This window comes from Ammospiza caudacuta, chromosome 6 (genome assembly GCF_027887145.1).
Source record: "Ammospiza caudacuta isolate bAmmCau1 chromosome 6, bAmmCau1.pri, whole genome shotgun sequence".
Lineage (NCBI taxonomy): Eukaryota > Metazoa > Chordata > Aves > Passeriformes > Passerellidae > Ammospiza > Ammospiza caudacuta.
The window spans coordinates 58,105,019-58,128,110 of record NC_080598.1 but is presented as its reverse complement, the minus strand read 5'-3'; the positions used below and the strand labels follow the sequence as shown (position 1 = coordinate 58,128,110).

Here is a 23,092-nt window from a genome sequence, read left to right as displayed (position 1 = left end):
GTCAACCGTGAGTTTTCTCAGCCTTACTTCCCCCCCTCTGTCATGCACAGCCCCTGGTTCCCCCTTGCTACCACCATCAGGAGTTTGCCAGAGAAAGGAAAAGGAGCGGCAGCAGGAAGAAGCAAGGGACGAGCAATGGGAGGATACTTATGTTTTGTTTTTTTTTTTTTTTTTTTTTTAATCTGGATCTTGGCAGCCTTTGTTTTGGTGAGGAGGGAGCAAAAGAACAGCACCTCAAAGCTTGTGCTCAGCATAGGGAAATTTATATCAACTCCATGAGCAGTAGGCAGGTGCCTGCAGGCATGGGACTGCATGGACAGCCCTGTGACCCAACACAAAGGCACAGGGACCTTCTCTGGGGAAGGTGAGGGGACAATGACCCCGCAGAGGGGAAGGAGAGGCCTTGGCCTCCCCCACTGGAGAAAGGACGGCTGCTGGCGCAGGGCAGATGCAGGATGGCCGAGGGAGGCGGCGGGTTGGGTGACAGCAGCCTGGGCTGCAGGTGTGTGTGTAAGAGGAGACACTGGCTTACACTTGGCAGCCCCGGGAGCGTGCAGCTGATTGGGAATGAGTTATGGAGGCAGCCGCCTCCTGCGGGGGAAGCCCGGCGCTGGGAGCTGTCCTGCAGCAGGAGGAGCAGGGCAGCCCAGAGCCCGGGAAATGCTGGGGAAAAAGGGGCAAATCCTGCCACTGCAGTCCTGGATGCAGGAGTTTGGTGGCCTGCTGGAAGTGAGCAAGGCACCGAACTTCATCTCTCCCCAAAAGCTGGAAGGAGGCAGCCCCGGTGGGAAGGGAGGGACAGTTCCAGAGGCTGGACTGCCCTCCTCCAGGGCTGGTCACACACTCACATCTGATGCACATTCTCCAAGCTGCAAGGGATGTCTCCTCCCAACCGTGCTCAGAATTCACCTCCTGGTCTGGCCACTAGGCTTTTCTAAAAGCTCAAAGTTCATTTGCTAAGAAATATTCTTGCTGCATTACCTGAAAACCACCACTACCTTTACATAACTGCAATAAAACAGCTTTCCCTACCCAAAGGAGAATAAAATTCCACAGCACTCAAAAAATAATAACCACAGCAAGAGAACTAAGAAGTTCAGGCTGAAAACGGGGCTGCAGCACCAAGAAGAATAAAATGAAAATTTCCCCAAGCAGAGAGAATGGCCGGAAATAGCTACACCTTCCCTCTCTGCTCCTGTGAAGTCAGGTTACAGTGAGAAAAGGCATTTTAAAACGGCACCAGAGTTTCTGAGTAGTGTGGAATATTTGCAAAGGCAAAACCAAAGCAAAAAAAAGAGCACACAGTGTGCTCAAAGTAACAAAGAAATTCTGTGATACAGCAGGTAACTGAGCTTGGCTCTGTAGAGACTGAGCATATGCTGTAACTACTGGATCATCTTTCTTCTGTATTACATTTGCTTAGCTTGGTGATAAAAGTATATGTCTTCCTCCACAGGCATATTGACCACATAGTGCTGAAGGTAGATTGTGAGGTTTTATGTTTGTTTATCATGATACATGCAAACAAAATACTTGTCTTGCAAAATATTCTGGCTGCCATCCACCACAAAATAATCTTTAGGCAGAAAGCTCATCTAAGAAACTCCTTTTCAGCCACCAGAAAGAGTAATTAAAAAACTAAAAAGCATTTGCCTGTCCATTTGGAAGCCAGCGAGCAGCTCAGCTGGGCAAAGAACATGGCTTTGTGGAGTTTCTGATTAACAAAATGCAGCAACTTTAATAGGAGACTTCAACCCAGCATAACAACCCTCCCTCAGCTCTTCTCACTTTCCCCCTGCCGCCTTCTAAAGGTGGTTATCCCAGAGGTTATCTTAACCAAAAAAATGCTTGAATGCAGTTATCTGGGGAGGCACAGTTTCAAAGAGAGGACACATAAAAATAATTAAAAGCAATATTCACCTCTCCACTTCAGAGAGCTCCTGTTTGAGCTCCAGAGGGATGAGAGGGAAAGTAAGGGATGCTTCCTAGAGAGCAAGTAAGGTGAACCAGGACAGCAGAGGGGTAGGCTCAGGACAGTGGGGAAGGTAGGAAACTGGAGCAGATTGTGGCAAGTGGGAGACGTGGTGGGGAAGGCGAAGCAGGTCTGTAGGTGGGGAAGCAGGAAAGCAAGGGGAGCGGGGCGGACAAGAGGATTTTGGAGAGCGGCTAGCCAGCTGGCACACACATAGCAGCTGCTGCTGTGTCAGCCTAGGAGAGTAGCTGCAGCTGCACGCTGGCCATGAATAGCAGAGGAGCAGCGTGCCGGCTGGCTGCTGGAGGGACGGGGGCAGCGGGGCGCTGAAAAGGCAGGGGGAGACTCTCTGAAAGCTTTTCTGCACGGGGAAACTTGACAGCCCTTTGATTTCTGAGCTGTTTGTTCTCCAATTGTCCACTCCAGTGGATGAGCAGCACGAAAGAGTTAAACGGGGAGAGGGGGGAGGGAGAGAAACAGTAGGAAAACTTGGGTCCTAAAAATGCAGATCTGGGCTTTGATACTGTATCCATAGCATGCAGTTGTCTGCATGTATAGCTTTCATAGTTGTCAGCGGGGATCAAAATCACAGGGTGCTTAAACTAAAGGAGAAATCTCCACGCAGTTACCCTCATGTTTGCTTGAGCCACCACTGGAGGAGGACATGATCCAGCACTTGGCCATCTGTTCTGTGCGCAGCACATGTCACTCCGCAAGCCCTCCCGTGTGAGCTCCTGCGGGGCTGTGGGTTCACACAGGCTTTGTGCCTCCCCACGAGGGTGGGTGCTCGCACCCCGTGCACTGTGCCACAGCCGCGTGTGGTTCTGCACAGCTGTGGGTGCGTGCACCCCACACACGCCTCTGGGGCCGTGGGTGTCGCCAGCCCCAGTGTTCCTCTGGATCCACGGGTGGGAGTGTCCACCCCGCACACTCCACAGCTGTGGCTACACACACTGTGCGTGCTCTTTCACTGGCATGGATGATCCCACGCTCTGTTCTCCTCCATGGCTACATCTGCACATACCATGCCCCTACATCCCTGGAGGCTCAGCCACCCATTGCCATCGTCCGTGACTGAGTGCACAGTGTTCCTCCACAGCTGTAGGTGATCCCCCCTGAGCACTCCTCACAGCTGAAGGTGATCTCCCCTGAGCACTCCTCACAGCTGAAGGTGATCTCTGCTTGAGCATTCCTTTAAAGCTGTTGGTGATCCCACCCTGAGCACTCCTGCACAGCTGTAAGCAATTCCCCCCCAAGCACTCCTGCACAGGAGTGCCAATTCCTGCATTACTGGGGTACTCCCACCCCAAGCATTCCCTGGCTGTATGTGCCCTTCCATGCCTGTCTGCACATTCCCTGGGCAGTTCCACCCTAGCGTGGGCGCACACATCGCCTGCTCCCTTACAAGCAGAGGTGCACCCACCCTACGCCTCCTCTACGCATCCCGTGGCTATTCCTCCAACACCGTGGGCTGGGTGTCCACCCCGCGGGTGTCCCGCATATCTCATCCCCCTCCAGCACCTGGCGGGCCCTGCTGCGGTCAGCGCAGGGCGGAGCGAGAGCCGCCCGCCGCCCTTTAAGAGCCGCGGCGGGAGCGGCGCTGGCCCCACCCGCCGGCCGCGGGGCCGGGCCGTCCCCCTCATTAATATGAAGGCGGCGGCCGCGGCGGCGAATGGGTAATGAAGCTGTCACTCCGGCACCTACTTGTTGGGTGTCCGCGGAGCCGAGGCGCACAGAGGGCGAGCGGAGCCCGCGGGAGGGGAGCGGCGGCGGAGCGCTCCGGGCGGCCCCGCCGGCAGCCCATGCCCTGCGCCCCCCGGCGCGCTGCGGGCGGCTCCCCCGCCGCCCATGCCGCGAGCGGCCGCCGGTCCGTGGCCGGTGGGCTCGGCGGGCTCCTCTGAGGCGGCGGCGGCGCGGAGCAGCAGCGGGAGCAGGAGGCATGCGGGGCGCCGGCTGGCCGAGCCGGGTCCCCCGCGCCGCCGCGCTCGGCCTGGCGCTGCTCCTCGCCTCCTGCGTGCAGGTAGGGACGGGGCGCGGGGGGCTGCGCTCCGGCCGCGGGGCCGCGGCTGCCTTCTGCCTGCTCCATTTGCACCTTGCTCGTTTCTTATTTGTATTTCTGTCTATAGCGCTGTGTGCGTGTATGTATGTATATATATGTACACATACGTATATTGCCCCGGCGGGGTTCAACCCGCAGCCGGCGAAAGTTGTCGTGGGGAGCCGGGGACCCGCAGCACCGCGCTGCTGGTGCTGCCCCCGGCCGCGGTAGTAACGAGGCTGTCTCCCCTTCGGTTTTTATTTTTAGGTGTCCCGGTCCACGGGCTATTTCGAGCTGCAGCTTAACTCGGTGAGGAATGTAAACGGCGAGTTGTTCAATGGGGAATGCTGCGATGGCATGAAAAGCCCCGAGAACCTGGACTGCTCTCGGGACGAGTGCGACACTTACGTGAAAGTCTGCCTCAAGGAATATCAGGCCAAGATCACCCCGGTCGGACCCTGCAACTACGGATTCGGATCTACTCCCGTTCTCGGTGGAAATATTTTCTATTTGAACAGCAACAAATACTCGCACCAAGGCAGAACTCCCGAGACGGGCAGGATTGTTATTCCCTTCCAGTTCGCGTGGCCGGTAGGTCTTTTATCGCGTTCTCGTTATCAGCCTTTTTTTTGTGTGCCGTTCCCCCGCGTCTGCTCCCGTCGGCGCCGCTCCCGCTCCCCCGTTATTGAGCGGGGCCAGCTGCCGGGGCGCTGCCTTGGGCGCGGCCGCCGCTTCCCGGGGCTGCGGGGCACGGCCGGCGGCGCGGGGAGCGGGGGCGGCTGCGCGGCAGGAGCCACCGCGGGTGCTGCGGGAAGAGCCCGTGCGGTGGTGGCCGGGCCCCAGAGGCTGAAGGCAGGCAAATCACAATACCGGGGAGAGCCCCCCCGTCCCCGCCCGCAGCGGCGCCCGACGGCGCGGCCGTGGCGCGCTGGGCTCGCTGCGGGGCTGCGCCGGCAGGGGGCGCTGGCGGCGGGCGCAGCGCGCGGGCCGGGGCGCGGGCGGGGGCGGGGCGGGGCGCGCGCCGGGGGGTCCCAGCACCTGCGCGGGGCGGAGCCTCCGCACCTGGGCCAGGCCCGCGGCCCCGGCACCGCCCGGGCCGAGCCCGCCTCGAGCCCCGACACCGCCGCTGTGCCCGCCGGGCTCGGTGTGCCCGCCCGCCCGTGCGGGACCCCGCTCCCGCCCCCGCGCCGCTCTGCCTTCCGCTCCGCCGCTCGGGGCTTTCAGCGTGTCGCCCCCACAGCAGCTCGCTGTCCCCTCAGGCCGCGCCGCCTTGTGCGCCGCGCGCAGAGCGGTGCGGGTCGGAAGGGACCTGAGGGACCGAACAGTGTGGGCTGGAAGGGAGCTTAGGCACCGACCGGTGTGGGTCGGAAGGGACCTCAGGGACCATCCCGTTCCAGCCCCGCTGCCGTGCGCAGGGACAGCTCTGCTAGCCCGCGTTGCTCAAAGCCCCGTCCAGCCTGGCTCTGAACGCCTTTAGGGATGGAGGACTGCAGGCTGCGCTGCTGTTGTCCTTGCAGCCTGCATGCGTTGCATCCTCCTGCTTTTGGGGGAGCTGGGAGCGGCCGCAGGGAGGGAGGGAAGGCTGGGCTCCCTGCCCGGCTGCAGGCAGGTAGGATCCTGCAGGGAGTTTCACAGCTGTTGCCCGCAGCCCGTCCAAGTGGGCCACGGGGTGGAAGCTGGCAAGTTGCGAGGTGCTGAGGAATGGGGATGGTGCAGTGCCCCGGCGCGGTGCGGAGATGCGTATCGGAAGCCTCGGTACCTGCGGGGTGCGTTTGGCACCTGGTGACTAAGAGATGAAATGGCCCTTGCTGACCTCTCAGACTGTAGCTGGCAGGATCTCGGTTACTTGGAGAATGCCTGCTAGGAATGGAGACAAAACCGCTTCATTTGCATTTCAAGCTAAAGGAAGCCAGTCTACATAAATCATTTCACTTTCTGTGCTACCAGGGACCCTCCAACCTCTGATGCTCGTGACTCGCAAATTTAGGACTGAGTTTGCTGCAGTTAAATGTTTAAAATAAAGAAGGTAAAACGGATAAATTTTTCCATGCAGAGGCACTTAAGTTCTGGTTGCCAGGTTGGGGTGTTTTGATGGCCTTTGTTGGTCCTGTGCCCTCTTGAACTTGGAAATGTTCCTGTTAATGGGGATAGTCGATACCATAAACCCAGGGTATTTAGAACTGTGTTCTTAAGTTATAAGATCAAAGAGAAAATTAAGATTCTTTCTCCTCTTTATTGGCCGTTTAATACAGACTTGATGAAATCGTAAACTCTTCAGCAGGAGATTTCAGTAACGTTAGCACCTCAAACTTTGTATGTTATCTGCATGAGGAAGTAAAGGTAATTTAACTCACGCTTTTATTTTGCCAGTTTCTAGTATTGCTACTTGAAACACAAGGAGAGTTTGATAATCCTTGCGCTGCAGGTCCCTAAGCCCAGCCTTGTTTGATTTTTTCTCTGTTGGAATAAGCACATTCTTACCTTGCAGCTGCCGGATATTGTTCTGTGCTCACCCAGTCCCGAGTAAGGCTTGTTTGACCTGCCTCTTGCAGGTGAATTAACTCAGTGTCCCCAGCCCACACTGCCCTGTCTGCTCCTGTTTCTTGTACCATTGGCTCCAGCATTTTGAGGGAATTGAAACACTCGGGGTATTTCTTTTTTCCACCATTTTTCCCCTGCAGCTGTTGCATAGTGGGCTGTAATTTATTTAAACAGTGCCACTGCAGTCTAGTGGGTGGTTAGCTGATTTTTGGACAGTTTACTGAATACTCTCCCAGCCCACCCTGGGTTCTAAAAATAAGCTGTGGAGTAGTTTTACTTACAACAGCCTGTGGATACACCTATGGAAAGAGGTCCCCCCTGTATGTTGTAGTTAGATCTTGAACTCTGTTCAGTCTGTTGATGGGGCACACAGCATTTTTGTCAGAGCTGTGCATAAGCTGTGTAGGCTTTGCAAGGAGAGGCTTAATTGTAGTGCTGGTTTATCACGAGGGGGTTTTGAAGTAGATTGAGTTCCTGGGTTAGGTTTCAACTCCCTGGGGTAATTTCTAAATTACTCTTAAATAATATTCTTTCTCTCTTCGAGTTTGCCACTGAGAAACAATAATATGGGCATAGTCTTTTCCTATGACTTTTATTTTTGCTGTACAACTGTAATGAGGTTACTGTTTCTTTAATGTGATGGCAAGGAGCAAGAGTAAAGAGCATTGGAAATTGTGTCCTTCACTTATGAAACAAATTTGCTTTGGTGTTGGCATTGCGAAGAGGATTTATTTCAGTAGTTCTAGCTATAATTTTTGAGCTTCATGGTAAGGAAAACCAACATGAGTATATGCAGAGTTTTTAGTGAACCTCACCTGAGTGGTAACTTCCTCACTTAGACACTAATGCAGTAATGTATAAATTGCTCAGGGTGGGAGAGAGTTTCTAAAGTCTGTGTGATACCACAGTGTCCCAAGCTAGCAGTAGCTGTAAAGCAACTAATTTCTTGAAAAGTGATTTGTTTTACTGTTTTTTTCCTTTTTAATTTCGTGAGGTAAATCTTTTAGTTTGGACAACTGTCTTTTCTGTAAAGCTGCAGTACCAGAGTTCAGTGACTTCCAGTGTTTGAAACAGTGTCAGTTATCCAGCTTATTCCTATTTCCTGTCCTTCTTTTTTTAATATCATTAGTCTGATCTCTGATTTGCAAGAGGGAGCTTGGGATACTGCCAGAAAGTTCTTAAAATTGCTACCTTGGGATACATCATCCACAGAAATCTGGCAGTGGGAGAGGCTGAGGAACAGCTAGAACAATACAGCTGTCTTCTTCACCCACCTACCTCACATTTTTTTCTTTGCCTCCTGCTGTAAAACTTGAAGCTTAATGCTTGTTTGAGATTGTTAACAAACAAATTATGCAATTAAAATTTATGTGCAACTTTAAAACAAAGAAGACAGAAGAATTCAAGTAGCTTTGAAGTTGATTCTGATCAGTTGCAGTTTAGGCTTGTTAGTCTTGAGCTTTTTTTTTTTCCCCTAGCACAAAGTTGTTTGTTCAGACACTGAAGCTTCACAAATACCTGGCACATTAATATTTATCAGTAGCCATTGGCAGAATTTTAGATTTGGGGTTAAGTGAAGGTTGCTTCTGAAGATGGTATTTTAAAGTTGGTTGTTCTGTGGGATGGGTTATGTGGAACCATTTCTTGTACTCCTTTGCAAGATGCCATGAAATGGAGTTGTGTGTGGTTTCTCCCTCCACCCTGTTCTTTCCCTCAGGGAATTCAGAGTTTTTCCTGTACCGTAAATGCTGGTATGGCATCCATGACTTCAGTTAATTAGTCATATAGAGGAATTGTTCTGACTAGTTGAGGATGCTGAAATCATGTATTGCAGTATGCACCATTGGCTCCTCTCAGCCCCTGTGTTTTTGAGATCCTGCTGTGACTGACAGCACACCCATGGGCACTGCATACTCTGAGCTCCCCAGGTGAACTTCAGCGTTCAGGGTCCTGGAGATAAGCAGAAACAAGCATTTTCACCTCTCCTTTTCCTTGGTGCTTAGCTAGGACTCTGTAACCAATGTGGAGGAGAGATGGTAGAGGTTCAGGCAGCCCTTACAAATTCCTTGGATAAAGGGTGCCTTCCCTGCTAGGATTTAGAAACTAATTGATTTTTTTTTTTTTTGGCACTTAGTGTTTTTTTCCTATTTAGAGTGTGACTGTAGCACCACTCTGTAACCTGAAGTAATGTTAACTCTCAGGTAAATAAAATATGTCAATAATTTTAAAGTCCAGGCTGTGTGTGAGTTTCATCTGTGTGCAGTCCATGTGTGGTTCTCATCCAAATACCTGGAGGGGTTGAGTCTTGATCTAAAACATACACAGGAGTGTGAACCATCAAATATGTAAAGCTGTTGAGAGGATAGCTTGGCTGCAGCAGTAAATGTTAAATTTCTTAGAAAGCAACCTGCCCCTTCCCCTGCCAAAACCTGAGCAGGAATACTTGACCTTGAAGCTTTTATTGCTTAATGGGTACAGCATTCTGCCTGGTACTTCCTCATGTCTGGTTAACTGTAGGACTCTGCATCAAGCTCTCCCAGTGCTTTTAATTTGAGAGATGAAGGTGGTTAGGGCCCTGGAAGACATCTAGCCTTCAAGCTCATTATCTGGGATCCTCGGTGCCTCTAGGGAACCAGATAGCCTGGCTGTAGGAAATGCTATTGTCTATTTTTGTTTTGGCTGGTGGACCCACAGTTGGTCTACCTCCTGTCTCAACACAGCCATCAGTGCTCTCTGATCAGGATCTTGAGGCTTTGTAATGAAAATATCCTGGATTAGATTACTCTCTGCTCCCTGATAGAGTAAACATGCATCCTGTCATCTTGGATGACAACCCAGCAGGACAGATATGCTTAAATTAGGCAGGTTAAAGTTAGGCCATTTAGCACTGGAAAAACTTGGGCATGGCTGTACCAGGGGAGCAGGAGGTATGTTTTTTCTTATGAAAAAGGTTGCAATCAGGCGAGATACACAGCAAGATTTACCTGTAATTAGTTGTTCTGTGCTCCATTAAAACTCCTTCTTAAGGAAACTGCTTGCAAAAGCACAGTTCCAAGCAAGACCTGAGGGCAGGGAATTAGAAGTGAGAGCAAGACCTTATGCCAAAATGTAAAATTCACCTGGTTGTGATAGGCTGTGATGTGCATGCCTCACATCTGGTTAGCTCAGGAAATCAGGATGGAAAAAATAATCTACTTGATAGCTGTATATTCATGATCTACATAAATGTTTAATGTCTTACTTACCAGTAGCCTTTTTTCCCCAGATAGGCAGCTTTGCTTTGACTTTCCCTCCCCAAACTTGGTGCATGCTTTCTACCTCTGTCTGCTTGTCAGCAGGCTCTGGGACTCCTGTGGAACTGCCATGCTAAAATATTTCAAATCTTCCCAAAACACCTGAAGTCCTTGTGCTCATAAAGCCTTCCCCTGCTTGTTGCAAATCATGAATAAATACACTGTGAATCAGAAAACATGGATCCATGTTTCCTCACTTTTGGGGAGGTACCTAATGGAATTTATATGCTTTCACCTGCTCAGTACTGCATTTGCCTTGAAGCCTTTTTGATCAGAAACAAAAGGTTGAGGAAATGGTTTATTATAAAAATGATATCCATTTGGTTTCAAATGACACAAATGCAAAAGGTAGTTTTCAGGTTTTGTTTTGCTCTTTCTTAAAAGAAGATAATGGGATGATGTTTTAGAGAGTGACTTCAGCAATGCTGGGAAGTGACAACTCCAGTTGATTTCAATAGCAGCTGCAGGTGTCACCTCTAAAAAAGAACCAAGGCCTTAATGGTGACCACTTCAGAACCACTCTTTGAAAAAGGGATTTATTATTGGCATGCTGTGTGTGCCAGCAACTATTTGCAGCTTGCCCAGAATAGAAAGTCTAAAGACTTAAGTTTCATGTAACTATAGGAAATCTGTCTTCTAATTTTAAGCAGAAGTGCTCTTTGCACTCTTAATCTTTCATGCATTCATGTCACTAAATCTAGAATTTCTTATGTCTTTGAAATAAATATGCCTCAAAGGACAGTATTCTGCTAACTATTTAAACTTTATACCTTGAAGTTCTGGGGGTTTTTTGAATGTCACAGAGATGGTCAGATAGTAAAGAACACTTCTATTTATACTCCTTGAAAGTTTCCTTAAATAAACATGTGCTTATTTATTGGAAACACTGAGGCTGAAGTCAAAACTTGCAGACGGAGTCCCTCACCTCCCAGCCTGACACACTGACAGTGTGCTTGTGCACCTCTTGTCAGCTTTCTAATCTTTATTCCAGAAGGTGCTCCAGGCAGCCTATCTGTGAAATGCTACACTCCCAGCCACACAGCTGGTGTGGGCATTAAATCTTTGCCTGAAAATGGAATAGGTATTAAAGCAGTCAGGATTACTCTTACACGAGAGGATGTGAGGTAGAAGCAGAGTGTGTTTGATTCACTGCAGTGCAGTACAGGCTTTGTGTCTGGGCTGTTTAAAGATGTTACAAATGCTGTTTTCTCAATTTAAAAAAATCTGCTGGAGACATAACCACTTGTGGCTTTAATCTTTAAACAGTCGGGTTTACCTTGAATGTAGTTGGGGTGAAATTGTAATTGGTTTGTGTTATATCAGAATTGTGATATTTGGCCTAATTAGACTGTGTTCCCACTGTATTTTAGGTGGCTTGAATGATCCTGTGAAGCTCAAATGTGAGTGTAGATGTTGAGAGGCTCTGTGTGGCAGAAGCTGCCCTCTGTGTTTGAAGCTACTGCTTGTATTTCTTTCGCAAATGCAGCTTGCTTTAGAAACTATTGCAGGTTCAGTGTTTTTCAGTACAAAAGCTGCAAAAAATTAAGCTTTTGTCAAACAATTAATAATGTAGAACAACTACCTTTTCATGAGGCCAGAAATGGTCTCATGAATTTTTAGTATATTTGTTAATATGTATTTTTGTCACAAATATTTTCTTATATGAAGGGAGATTTGAGACAGATGTGTAAGGTAAATCATGATTTTGTTTTTTAACTTTGAAAATTACTTTTGTCCCCTGTGGGCAGCTCTGTTGAGTAATGCCTTTGAGTCACTTCATGTAGATGAGATGAGTGGAATTCATCTTTTTTTGTGCAGTCTGACTCCTTTGCTTGTTTTTCCTCTAGGTGTTGCTTTGTGTTGGCTCTGAAATACATGCTATGGGTGTACTTTAAAAACTACCCTAAGTTCATAAAGCAGCTATGATCACACTGTATACTTAGTCATCTGCAGGAGCTTTAGGTGACTGTGTGCCAGAGATCTTCCCTCCCTGCTCTTCTGAAAACAGGCCCAGTGTTTTGTCAACTCTCTGTGGGTCCTGCTTGTTGCCTGCTCTGTTTCAGCCCTGCTCAACCTGAAGAGGAGACATCATCAGAAAGTGACCCTGCCTTTTCTGCCAGCACACCCCTTTGCTTTCCCTTGTTCCTCTGCAGTTCTAGCTCAGTAATTCTCTGGTCTGGAAGGAGCTTGAGAGCATCAGCTGGGAAGGAGAGAGGCTGCTTCAAGGAGCGAGGAGTAAGGATATACTGGCAATGCTTCTCTCTCCTTGATGCTTATCCATTTGCTTACCTGAAGGAGAGTTGCTGCTGTTCCTTGGCAGTAATTCCACCATTCCCTCCCTCTCCTGCACTGTGCTAAACCTCTGATGGGCTTTTTGCTAGAAATCTGCTCTGGCTTTGGTCAGTGGGTGTCTAAAACGGGTCAGTCTCCGGTCAGAGGTGACTGCTGGAGGCATGTGCTGTGTCCATTCAGTGCTTTGGAGCTGCTCACAGGAGGTGCAGCCTGACCTCCCCACCCTGTCCCTGCTCTCAGGGCTGGGGCATGAACCAGTGTGGGTTGGTGAGAGCCTCTCTGCCTGTTCACGTTAGACGCCACTCACCTTCTGTCTCCCTTGGGGTGGGCAGCCCCCCTGGGAGCTGCTCCTTCCCCTCTGTGCACCTGAGCAGACCTGTTGGGAGGGACAGAGCTGGGGAGAGTGCTGTGATGGCTCTGGTGTAGATCACCAGAGTCAGGGAGGGGTGGCCATCCCTGATGTAGCCACTCTTTGGTGCCTTTGCTTACTGTACAGGAAAAATACTCTAAATGATTGAGTGCTGTCTTCAACAGTCTGTCACGTGCCCATTGATACTGCAGACAAGCAGCAGTGCTAGACTAGGACTGAACAGATGAGTTTATTTTTTGATTACTCCAATGCTTTTGCTTTTTTTTTTATTTTTTCTGGTCTGATGGCCAGACTGTGCTTGAAGATAGATAGTTAATTTTAGAAGTCCAGTGTGTGCAACATAGTAGACACATTTCAGCATCACCAAAGACTTAAATACTATTGAGCTTTGAGAGAAATGCTTGCTATTTACCTGAAATGTCACTACCACTGTTCTTGCTATTAACCATTTTCCCTGTTATTATATTAGGGGAATGATTTACAGTTATAAAATGTTGTTTAAGAGTTGAGCCATACCTTATGCTCATTTGTTAAGCCATTCCCAAGGGTTTTCTTCATAGTTGTAACTAGCCTTTAATTTGTATATAAAGGAGAAAAATGAAATATTTATTTTATTATTACTGTTTCAGATGCTAAGCAAAGTGTAAAAAGCATATATAACGTAAGGATCTTCTGAGAACAAGAGCCCTGAATCATGTAGTAAGCCTGGATTTTATCTCTGGTTGCAATGACTGTTTGCTCCTCAGTAGGAAGCTACATTAGATGGAAGGGACAAGGCATTTCAAGGCTAAATGACAATCTTGGTCTTACTTGATTAGAGCTTGCAGAGGTTGCTAAGAAACAGCCTAATAGTCCTTGAGTAACCAATTATATGCCCCTAGGACAGATGCACAGGTGCTCATTCTCTGAAGTTGTGGTTTTTTTTTTTCAGTTGGGTTTAAATTTTTAAATCTGAGATAAGGCTGGAGTATTAGTACACAAACTGCAATCTGTTTACATCCTGCTTTGGGCTTGAAATTCCTGATTATATGTGTCTTGCTTCCAGCAGGATGTGTTCTGGTGGGCTTTGTTTAGTATGTTAGAATTTGATTATTATTGTTACAGTGCTTTTTCTAGTTCCACATAGTCCACTGTGTCTCTAGTCTCTCCAGTACTTTCTAATACTGTGAACATACCATCTTAAATAACTTTAAGCATTTAACGTTCAAACTGGATAAATTTTACATTTTCAGACTCTTAGTGAATCTTAATACTGATGCAGTATCCTATGGTGGGTGGAAAAATATCCTTACCCCTTAATGCAAATTGGAGAAAATTATTGTATGAGCTAACACTTAACTAAAGCATCAAACAGGGTTCTTCCTTTTTTTCTTGCTTTTTTTCCCTTTTCCTGAATATGTATGATGCTGTTTATAGCATTGCAAAGTTCAACAGTCTACTTTGCAGAGACAGAATCTACACTTTTAGTGTAATAGGTCCTGGATTCCAGCTGGAGAACTTAAGATCTAATTAGGGAACTTGTTCATACTTGGAAGACATGATTGACATATGCTCTAAGCAGTAAGTTGAGAAATATTTAAATAGCTTAATTATTGATCTTCAGTTAATTTACTGAAGTAGAAGCTTTTTAGAGTGTGCAATTTTTGATACTATTTAGTGTTCTTCCTACTGACTGAGGACAATTTTAACAGCACTTGTCTGGTAACCTGTGCTACTGCTTAATAGTTTTAGCTGCTGTTTCTTTCTTTTTTTTTTTTTTTTTTAATAGTGGTGATTTTGACAGTTCTGACTCTCTTATCAATGACATGATTTTTGTTGTGTCACAGCATGGAATTTCTGCTGTAACTGGGTACATGTAATCAGCAAAGTCTACAAGTCAGACCATGCGTCCTTAGACTGTTAAGGGCAGGTATATCCATGTGCTGCCCCTCAGTGTGACTGGTTTTGTACACCACAATGACCTGATAGCACCCCTGTGTTGGTTATAAACTGTTGTTTAAATCATATTTTATATATAGGCCCAGAATATTTTAGTGTTGTGTTTGGCTGTTGGGCACCTTTGTAGAACAGTATTTTTCCATGATTCATCCACACATATTGGTGCTTTCTCCTATCAGAAAGTGAGGAAGGGAAGGAAGTGGGGAAAATGAAGTGTTTGGACTTGCACAGACGTGTAAGGTGTTGGCTGTCAGATATTTAGTGCTCCTGCAGTGCCTTCTGATGTTTGCTGTTCAGCTGTGATAACTTCAGGGTTCTGGGGAAACTACCAAGCTATAAACCACACATCTCTTGTTCTAGAAGAGTGAAGGTCAAGTGGTTGCCCAAACCCAGCTGGTGGCAATTCTTCAGAGGTTAATTTGCAGAATTCAGATTCCCTTTATCTAACACTGTGTGTCCTGGGCTTGGTCTGAGGGCTGTCAGAATGTTAATTGTCACAGGCTCAGGCAGAAGTACAAATGTTGTGTATCACCAGAGCTTCTCAAGCTGCTCATATCTACTCCCAGATCACTGCAGATGTAAGGTAAACAAAATAAGCTTTGGCTGACAGGAAAGATAGTCTTGGCTTGTGGCAGCTTGCTACCAGTGATAATTTGTTTGTCCCTAAGCCATTAGGATGGATTGTGAAGATTTGGTACTCTGTGAATCTTCAGCTTGCCAAGGAATGTGGAGAAAGTTGGAACAGCAGGGAGTCAGTGGCAAATGAAGTGCTGAAATTGTAAAGTAGTCATTGGGACATATTTTTGATTTATGGCTCCAGCTTTGGACTTACAAAATTACTCTGGCTTTTTTTAATGTTGGCCTACTTTCCATGGCTTTGTTGTGTTCTCTATTGATACTCATGCTTATGGGGAAAGCTATAACATTGTTACCCACCAGAGGAGCAACTGGGGGTCAGCAATGAAATAAATTTGAAGACTTGCTGACATAATCTCCCTTTCATAGCTCCTAGATCCATGTTAGTGGGAGGAGAAGGGGAAAAAATAGACGAGTGTTCTGAATTTACATGCTTAGAGTAAATTTGCAGGGCCTGTGCTTACTTTCAAAGGCTGCTTCATGTGCTTTTCTACCATTGTTACAAAGTTTTCCTTCCAAAGGTGTTCCCATTTGTGGTTTTTCTCTGATTTGTAATAAAGTAAAGCTAAATCAGATCCCCTCCAGTTTACAGGAATCTGAAAGAGATGATTGAATATTGAAGTTCTGATGCTGCTTTGTTGGGATTGATCATGTCTTGGTTGTTGTATATTCAAATAGCTTGGAATTATGAGCTACATAGGCTATTTTATGCTTTGTCTCTTTGCTGCTGTAAGCAATTAATTTTTAATAGTAATTAAATCCAGTGTAGTGGTTGGTGCTGCAAATGTGATAAAGATTTACTGTAGCCACAAAGCATTGCTCAGAAGATTCAGCCCTGCTGCTGGGATATGATTGAAGCATTTGTCTCAGGAATGTGTTTATGAACTTAGTTTTTTCACAGCTAAACTCTGACTCTACCTTGTATATTTAACTGTGTGCATAATCCCTGTTTAATCCTTTATTCAAGTTCCTTGTGTGTGTTGATCTACATGAAAGAACTTGCTCCCACTCTTGGAGTGGTGACTCTTATTTTTCTGCTCAACTTATTCCTGTAAATTTGCAGAGAACTAAAATAAGGCATTTCATTTCTGATTGCTTCCCTACCAGCCTCTTTAGCATGTGCAGAAGTTGACAACTGAGCTGCTGTTTTGCTGGGGGCTGAAATGAAGGACAGCTTAGGTGTGTTGTCCCTTTCTTTGCATTAATGACACTTCTAGCCATGAGCAGTTCTACACTGTTTGATAAGTCTCTTGTGGAAATGTGAAGTTCAAATTGACTGAAGCTGTTGTGTGACTCAATGTAGCAATAAAACAGAGACAAACAGAAACACAATATTTGTGGTTTTATTGTTGAGAAGGCCTGTGGTGATGCCTGTGCTGAGAACCAAAGCCATGGAGGAAAAGAATGGATTTTGTTTAGAGTTGCATGAGGGTTTGAGCCACCAGCTGCTGCCACCACTGTGGCCAGTGGAGTCTTTGTTTGGTGTCCCCTTTCAGCTGTGGCTGCTGCTGCCCAAGGAGCTCTGGAGGTGACTCAGTTGGGTAGGACTGATGAGGGAATTGAGGAGGACTTAAAAACACTGCCACAATCTCTGCTCCCTTGGGAACAGTGGTTGAGCGTGGGCCTCTCCTCTTCCAAAGGCAAGACATCTAGAGCTCATTAGCTGCATTTGGTTTTGTGGGCATTTGCTTTTTCAAAAATGAAGGAAAAGATTGCAGTGCTATTAGCAGCTAATGTTATTTTAAAGGGTTAAGATTAAAATACTACTCTGTCTTCCTGGGGTCTTTGCATACATAGAACTTGGGGGCATATCTGGGTTTTTTATATATTTGCTTACCTTCTTAGTATGCATATTTCCAATACAAAAGAGAGTGCATGCAGGTGTTCTGTGTTTAGAACAATAATTAAAGTATGTTATTACATAGTTAGTTTAATTCCCTCTTGACTTCAAGTTGAAATTATAATGATGCATGGCTTCAAGTGCCCAGAGGACACTAATATCCATGCCACATGGAGTGCAGAGGGGAGGGGAAGAGCAGTATTAATTACTAGTTCATCTTTGAATTCTAAATATTAGCATAAAACAAGTCTTGCACTAACCGTTAATGGGTCTTCGTGGTTGTTACATCCACTTCAAAAGAGACAATCTAGCAATGCTTTCATTAATGCAACAAGAAAGTGTGTGTATAATGGGCTTAATTTATCTTGGACTTCTTCCAAAACTTTAGGAAAAGAGTAGGACGAGGATACTTGGTTAATATCAAGTTTGTCTGAAACAGTTCAAAGGTGGTAGCAAGGCTGAAAGCTTCCTCTTAAATCTAATGGAGTGATGTTCAGATGGTCCCCAAGTGTCTGCCTGGTACTGTTCTTGTACATGTCTCTTTATCTAAAAGTCTTTTTTCTTTGTTCCCTAATTTCATCAATACTTTCTTCTGTTCTTTGCTATTGGATTAACTGGGTGGATTTCTGGAAACTCCCAGTGCCAGCTCCAGCTGTGGTGGAAAGGACTGGAACTCATGAGCTATGATGTCATGAAAATATCTTAAGATGTAGCTGGGTTATTTTCTGTAACATAATGATTGGGCAAAATGTGTGTTGATACTTAATCCTGTGATCCTCTATCTAAACCAGTGCATTCTGATTTTTTGTTTTTTTGGTCCACTAAAACTGGATACTAGCAAACATCTGCTGGAATTGCTACTCTGATCTTGTATATAATTTCTGATTTATTTTCGTTTCTAATCTCAAAAATCAACACCTTGTGTTCTCCCTGAATAGGATGGAAGGTGTTATTTAAGGTTCAAATGTGTTTTCAGGATTGATGCACGTGGGGTTAATTTCATTTTCCTTTCTGCTGCTTTTGCTCTAGAACTCTCAAAAAGAGAAATGCAACTGGGGGATGTTCACTAGGCTTTCCTGTTTGAGAGAGAGGCAGAATACAAACTAATATTTGTTTGGCAGTTATTAGGTAGGCTACTAGGATGTTTTCTCTTCTTTTATATGGTTGTAGTGTTCCATACCAAATCCTATTGCTCTTGTTGGTAGCTGTTATACTTAAAATAGTGTTGGTAATTGTCTGCCTTCTCTACTTAATTTCTTCTAAGGTGTAGAGTAATATCCTGCCAATGCTATTTTATAATCCAATATACTTTTGAGAAACCACACTGGGACAGGCACAGTAACACCCATATCAAAGGATACCCAAATATTTAACTTTTAATCAGACTACACAGAGGTTTAGTATATATAGATATCTTGGGTAAATTAGCAGAGGGGAGCTGTGCCTGTCGGAAGAATGACTAGTGATTCTTCTATAACTGTTTTGTATTCTGTGCTCATCATTAGCTCTTATCAACTACTTGAAACAAAGCAAAGTGATGAGCAGGGTGGTTTAAGACTGTTTTCAGCTGGATTTTACCTTGTGTACATGTCATTCTTCTCTATGGTGTTGATTTTTCTTTCACAGTGGCCATGTATAAACAGAGCATTGCTGCTGGGGCTGGGACAAGCTCTCCTTTTTTGAGGCTGTTTTCCACATGCCTAAAGCTTTTTATGGGATGCTAGGCTTCTGCCCAGCAGATCTGAGGAGGTTGGAATAGAATTGGTGAGTTGGGCTTCCTTTACCTGGGAGAAAAGCAGCTTCGCAGAGCTTTCAAAGGTTATTGAGTTTCTGCAAGTCTTTTCTCAGGACTTGTTGGCGACCTGCAGGAGTGCTTACTTGACAAAAATGTGCTTACTTGACAAAAAATTTAAAGGCATTTTTGCCTTACTGGAGAGTGTGAAAAAGTTCAAATGAAAAACATTACCAGCAGTTGGTTTACCTGTATATAGATATGGCTCCCGAAGACCTGTAGTGTCTTAATTCCTGATTCTCTACTCCTGTTTATTTTGGTCTAAAATGCAGTTCCTGAGGTCACTAAGGATTCTGATCTCTGCTCAAATTCCAAATTTGTGTTGTCTGAGGCCTGGGCTGAGCCTGTAGCAGCAGCCAGGCACGCAGATATTGAGGCCCACCCAAATGGCTAAAAGGATGTATTTACTGTTTCCATTTATCAGGAGTGCTGCAGGGGTCCATGCAGAGTATCTAGAAGCATCTTTTGGAAATCTGGCTAATTAACCTGGTTTGCTCTGAAGAGATTGGTTTGTCTGGGGTCTTGTGTAATGACAAGGATTCCGTGTGTGATTTTAAGTTGTGTTTTATGGAGAGTAGTGTTGTATTTGGGGTGGTTCAATGAAGTAAGGGAAGTCCTGCAGCAAGTCTTTGAGTGTTTTTTACTTTTTATTCCCTTTCATCTTTTAACTCCTAACAATTTTTAGCTGTAATTTCCAGACTGTCTAGGATGCTCTTGCCTTCACAGCTTCTGTGCCAGTCATGCTAAACTAATCTTTGCCTTTCCTATTCTATTCTTCCCCTAATTCTCTCTGGAGAATAAAGATGCTGTTTTGTTCCTTAGGCTGGTTCCTGAGTGGCTGAGAGGCCCAGCTTTTAATGGGGGAGGCATTTCTTGCTTACTCTTCAGCTGGTATGGAATAACATGTGTGGCTGGTGTGACACTTGGCTCAGTGACACACGTAGACAGTGCAGAATCACTTTCTCAATGGAGGAAGGTTAATTAGGAATAGCACTACCCTTCATCTGTGCCATGTGGAAGCCTGTAGGGATTGGTTTTGGCTAGTGTCAATAGAATAGCTAAAGTTTGGAGAGGAATTATGAAATTATTTCAGTTATTTTTCTGTGTAAACCTTGGTATACCAGTCTTCTCCAAAACAAGCAGTGTTTTTTTTCTTATAGTTAAACCAGGATTTTTTGTCACAAGTGTGCTGATGAATTTTTGTGTGAAAATTGCTATGAAATCATTAAGCTTTATTTTCACTTGACACTTGTCAATCTTCTTCTAGTGCAGTAAGTGCTTGCTGTATTTGAGCATTTCTGTTGTCTTGCCTTGAATGACAGTATGTTCTGCTTTGTGTCACCTGACTTAATCACTATTAAAAGGCTGTCTGGATTACCATTTCCTCAGGGGAAGTTTCAGAAGCCTACAGTCTTCTAAACTTTATTCTAAATAATATGATCTCCCAGTTAGTAGATTTAGCTCAGCTTGTCTCTTTTATCTGAATAGCATTTGTTGCATTCACTGCAACAGGTACCTGACTGAATAGCATGCATGGGTTGGTAATTTCTGCATTTCTTCTATTTCATGTGACATTTCAATGTTGCAGAAAGGAGAATCATGATTAGATTTTTCCATTATGTCTTTTTCTGTCATGGTTTTCAAATAGAAGTTCCAAGATAAAATTATAAATTTGATTTAGAATTGTGCTTTGTGTCTCCTGGCTTCCTTTTCTCCCTCAAACACTGCTTGGTCACAATTTTGATTATCCTGGATAGATGGTAATAGCTCAGGCAAGTGTGCAAGGTTCCACAGTGTAATTGTTTTATTAATTTTAGCACTGTCTTGTTTTAATGTCAGCCATCAGAAAAAGTGAAATGATTGCTTCAAAACCACACCTGTACTGGAACTGGAGTTCAGGGAATGTAAAACAATGTTCATAGGATGTCAAGGGCAAGAATATAGAAAACTGCTTGTCATTGTCCCTAGCTTTGTTTTCAAATGAGAGCCTCCAGAAATAGTTGTTGTTGCTCTCTCCAAAGTATTTGTGCCAGTTTGCCCTTGGACCCACAAAACTCCTAAAACCACTTTTCCCTTGGGCCACCTGTGTGTAGATTTTGCCAAGTTCTGCCTAAAAGTCTTCTCTGACTTCATTGCTTCTGGCCATGACTCCTGTTAGCTTCCTTTCTTATCTTTTAGTTCTTGCCAAGACCATGGAAATAGATTATCTATTCCTGACCCATCCCTGGTGCCTATTTGAAGCATTTCAGCTTTGGTCACATACTCCTGTTGTGTCTTTTCCAGGCTGAGGAGTTTTGGGCAATTCTTTCATTTTTCTCATGGAAATAACTTGATTCTTTGTTACTTCTTTGTGCATTTCTCTGGACTACAATCCCCCTCCTAGAAGATTTTTGTTTTTCTCTAACTTCTTTTCCTATCCAAGGTGCTCTTTTCAACAGACTTCTAAATATTAAGTAGTCAAGACACAGAAAAGAGTGGGAGGCAGATCTCTTTCTGTGATCAAAGAACTTGAGTTTGTGAAGGGAACTCGCTTAGCTGGGAGAAGCTGCATGGCTTTGGTGGATTGAAGGACTAGCTGGTTATGGTTATCAAAAGATCTATTTAGTGAAACCTTGCTTATCAGTACACATTTGCACAGAAGAACAAGGTCATAGGTGTCATTAACCCAGGGTTGTGATGGGCTCTATGAAAATTAGTTTACATTCAACAAGGTTGGAAGTTAAAATGAGATTTGCAATGTTGTACTCCTACTAAAGCAGAATTCAACAAGAATTGTGAAAGACACCATGGAAAGAGATGAGGATAAGAAGTTTTTGAAAGACCTAGAATTTTATTGTTCTAGTAACTAGAATTAAGTTACTGGTCATTCATCTAAGATGAAATTAATTATTTTTTCATAAGCATTAAACTTGCTTATTCATTTGGGAAAAAATCATCTTTCCTCCTTGATGTATTGATTAGTTTTATGAGCCAATACTTTTGTTGAGACTTGTGTCACAGAGGAGGTGCCTAGGAGTGGCATAGGCAGAAGGCATTTGCAGTAAAATAGAAGTGTTTCAAGAAAACTGACAGCTTATAGCATGGGTTGGTATTAAACATTGATATTCTTGTTTCTTGCTGGAAAATCTCAAGAAAGGCAAGTTATCATGGAGTCCTGAGTAGCTGAATTTTCACTGATGGCTTCTTTTTTGTTGTTCTGAAAGTATATGGCAAACAGATGACTTCTAAGTCAATCCTATGGTGTTTGCTGAAATTTAAGTGGCCACAGTTGGCAGCTCAGACTTCATAGTTGGAACTTAATCTCCCTGAACACAGCAGAGATGTGTACATGCTGGAATCAGGGGAAGGGGGATGGATAGGGTGGGGATGAACAGCAGACAGCTATAAAAAGCAGAGGCAAGCATTACTGCTGTTCCCTTGGACTAGCATTACTGCTATGTGTGTAATGGTGAAAAGCACTGCTTTAAAACAGGGAGGGGCTCTTCCAGGAGCTGAGAGAAGTCAGCAGATGAGCTCCTCTTCAGATGAAATCCTCCCATGACTGCTGCCTGGTCACATCTCCTGCAGGTTTTTTAAATGAGAAGCTGATTTCTTGTTTCTGGTGCTGTGAAAACTCTTCCTGGGGTGCCTGTTTCCTTTTTCCTCAGGGATGCTGCTGCCCTGGCTGCAGCAGCTGTCTGACAGGTGCTATCAGAGGTCAGGGCCAGTGCTGAACCAAATGTGCTATCTCTGACTTGCCATTTGTCACAAGGTTGACTTGGCTGAGATGTGCTTTGAGTTTCTGTCTAGGGTGCTAAGTTACAGGAAAGCTGTGCAGTCTTTATTCCCATGCTTTAGTTTCCCATATGCAGATGGATCTCCTGAGGGCTCTCACTTTGCTTTTATGTGGTCTGAGGTGACTGCATTAATGTCCTGCCTTGAGGAGCTCCAGTCTGTCATGGCATTTTGGGCTTTTGTGAAAATGGTTCTGTTTCCTACAGGCATTAGCTAAAGCTTGTATGTGACTTGAGATGATTTTAAGAGTTCCACAGCCAAAATGTTTGATGTTCCTTGGTATATAAAGACCCCCTTCACACTGGGAAACTCCTGCTGCATTCTGCCACTGCAGGAGGATCAGAGTATATTCAGACTTCTAAAGATCTTGCTACAAATGTGTTCTCTGGTAAGATATGTCAGGATCCTGGTGGTTTGATCACCCTGGAGAGAAGCACACTGCTCCTGTTTTGTAAAACACTAGGCACTGCCGAATAGATGTTGTAATACCCCTTTGTGTTCCTCCTTCAAGTTGTTTTATCTTTCAGATGCATGCAGCTGGTTGTTGATAGGATTACCTCCACCTAGTTGCTGGGTAATTTTCTTTACCTGAAGTGAGTCTCTACC

The 23,092-nt window shown here is 45.3% G+C and overlaps 1 protein-coding gene across 2 annotated transcripts in view; it reads left to right on the top strand.

The window, feature by feature from the left end:
- The first annotated feature begins 3,644 nt into the window (after positions 1 to 3,644).
- JAG2 (jagged canonical Notch ligand 2) overlaps positions 3,645 to 23,092 on the top strand; it is a 68,341-nt gene continuing 48,893 nt past the window's right edge. Inside the window, exons 1-2 of one of the 2 annotated variants that reach the window (XM_058806406.1) lie at positions 3,645 to 3,992; positions 4,278 to 4,601. In XM_058806406.1, coding sequence (XP_058662389.1) covers positions 3,645 to 3,992; positions 4,278 to 4,601 — 672 coding nt within the window. The remainder of the gene's footprint in view (positions 3,993 to 4,277; positions 4,602 to 23,092) is intronic. The other variant, XM_058806407.1, reaches the window with a different exon arrangement.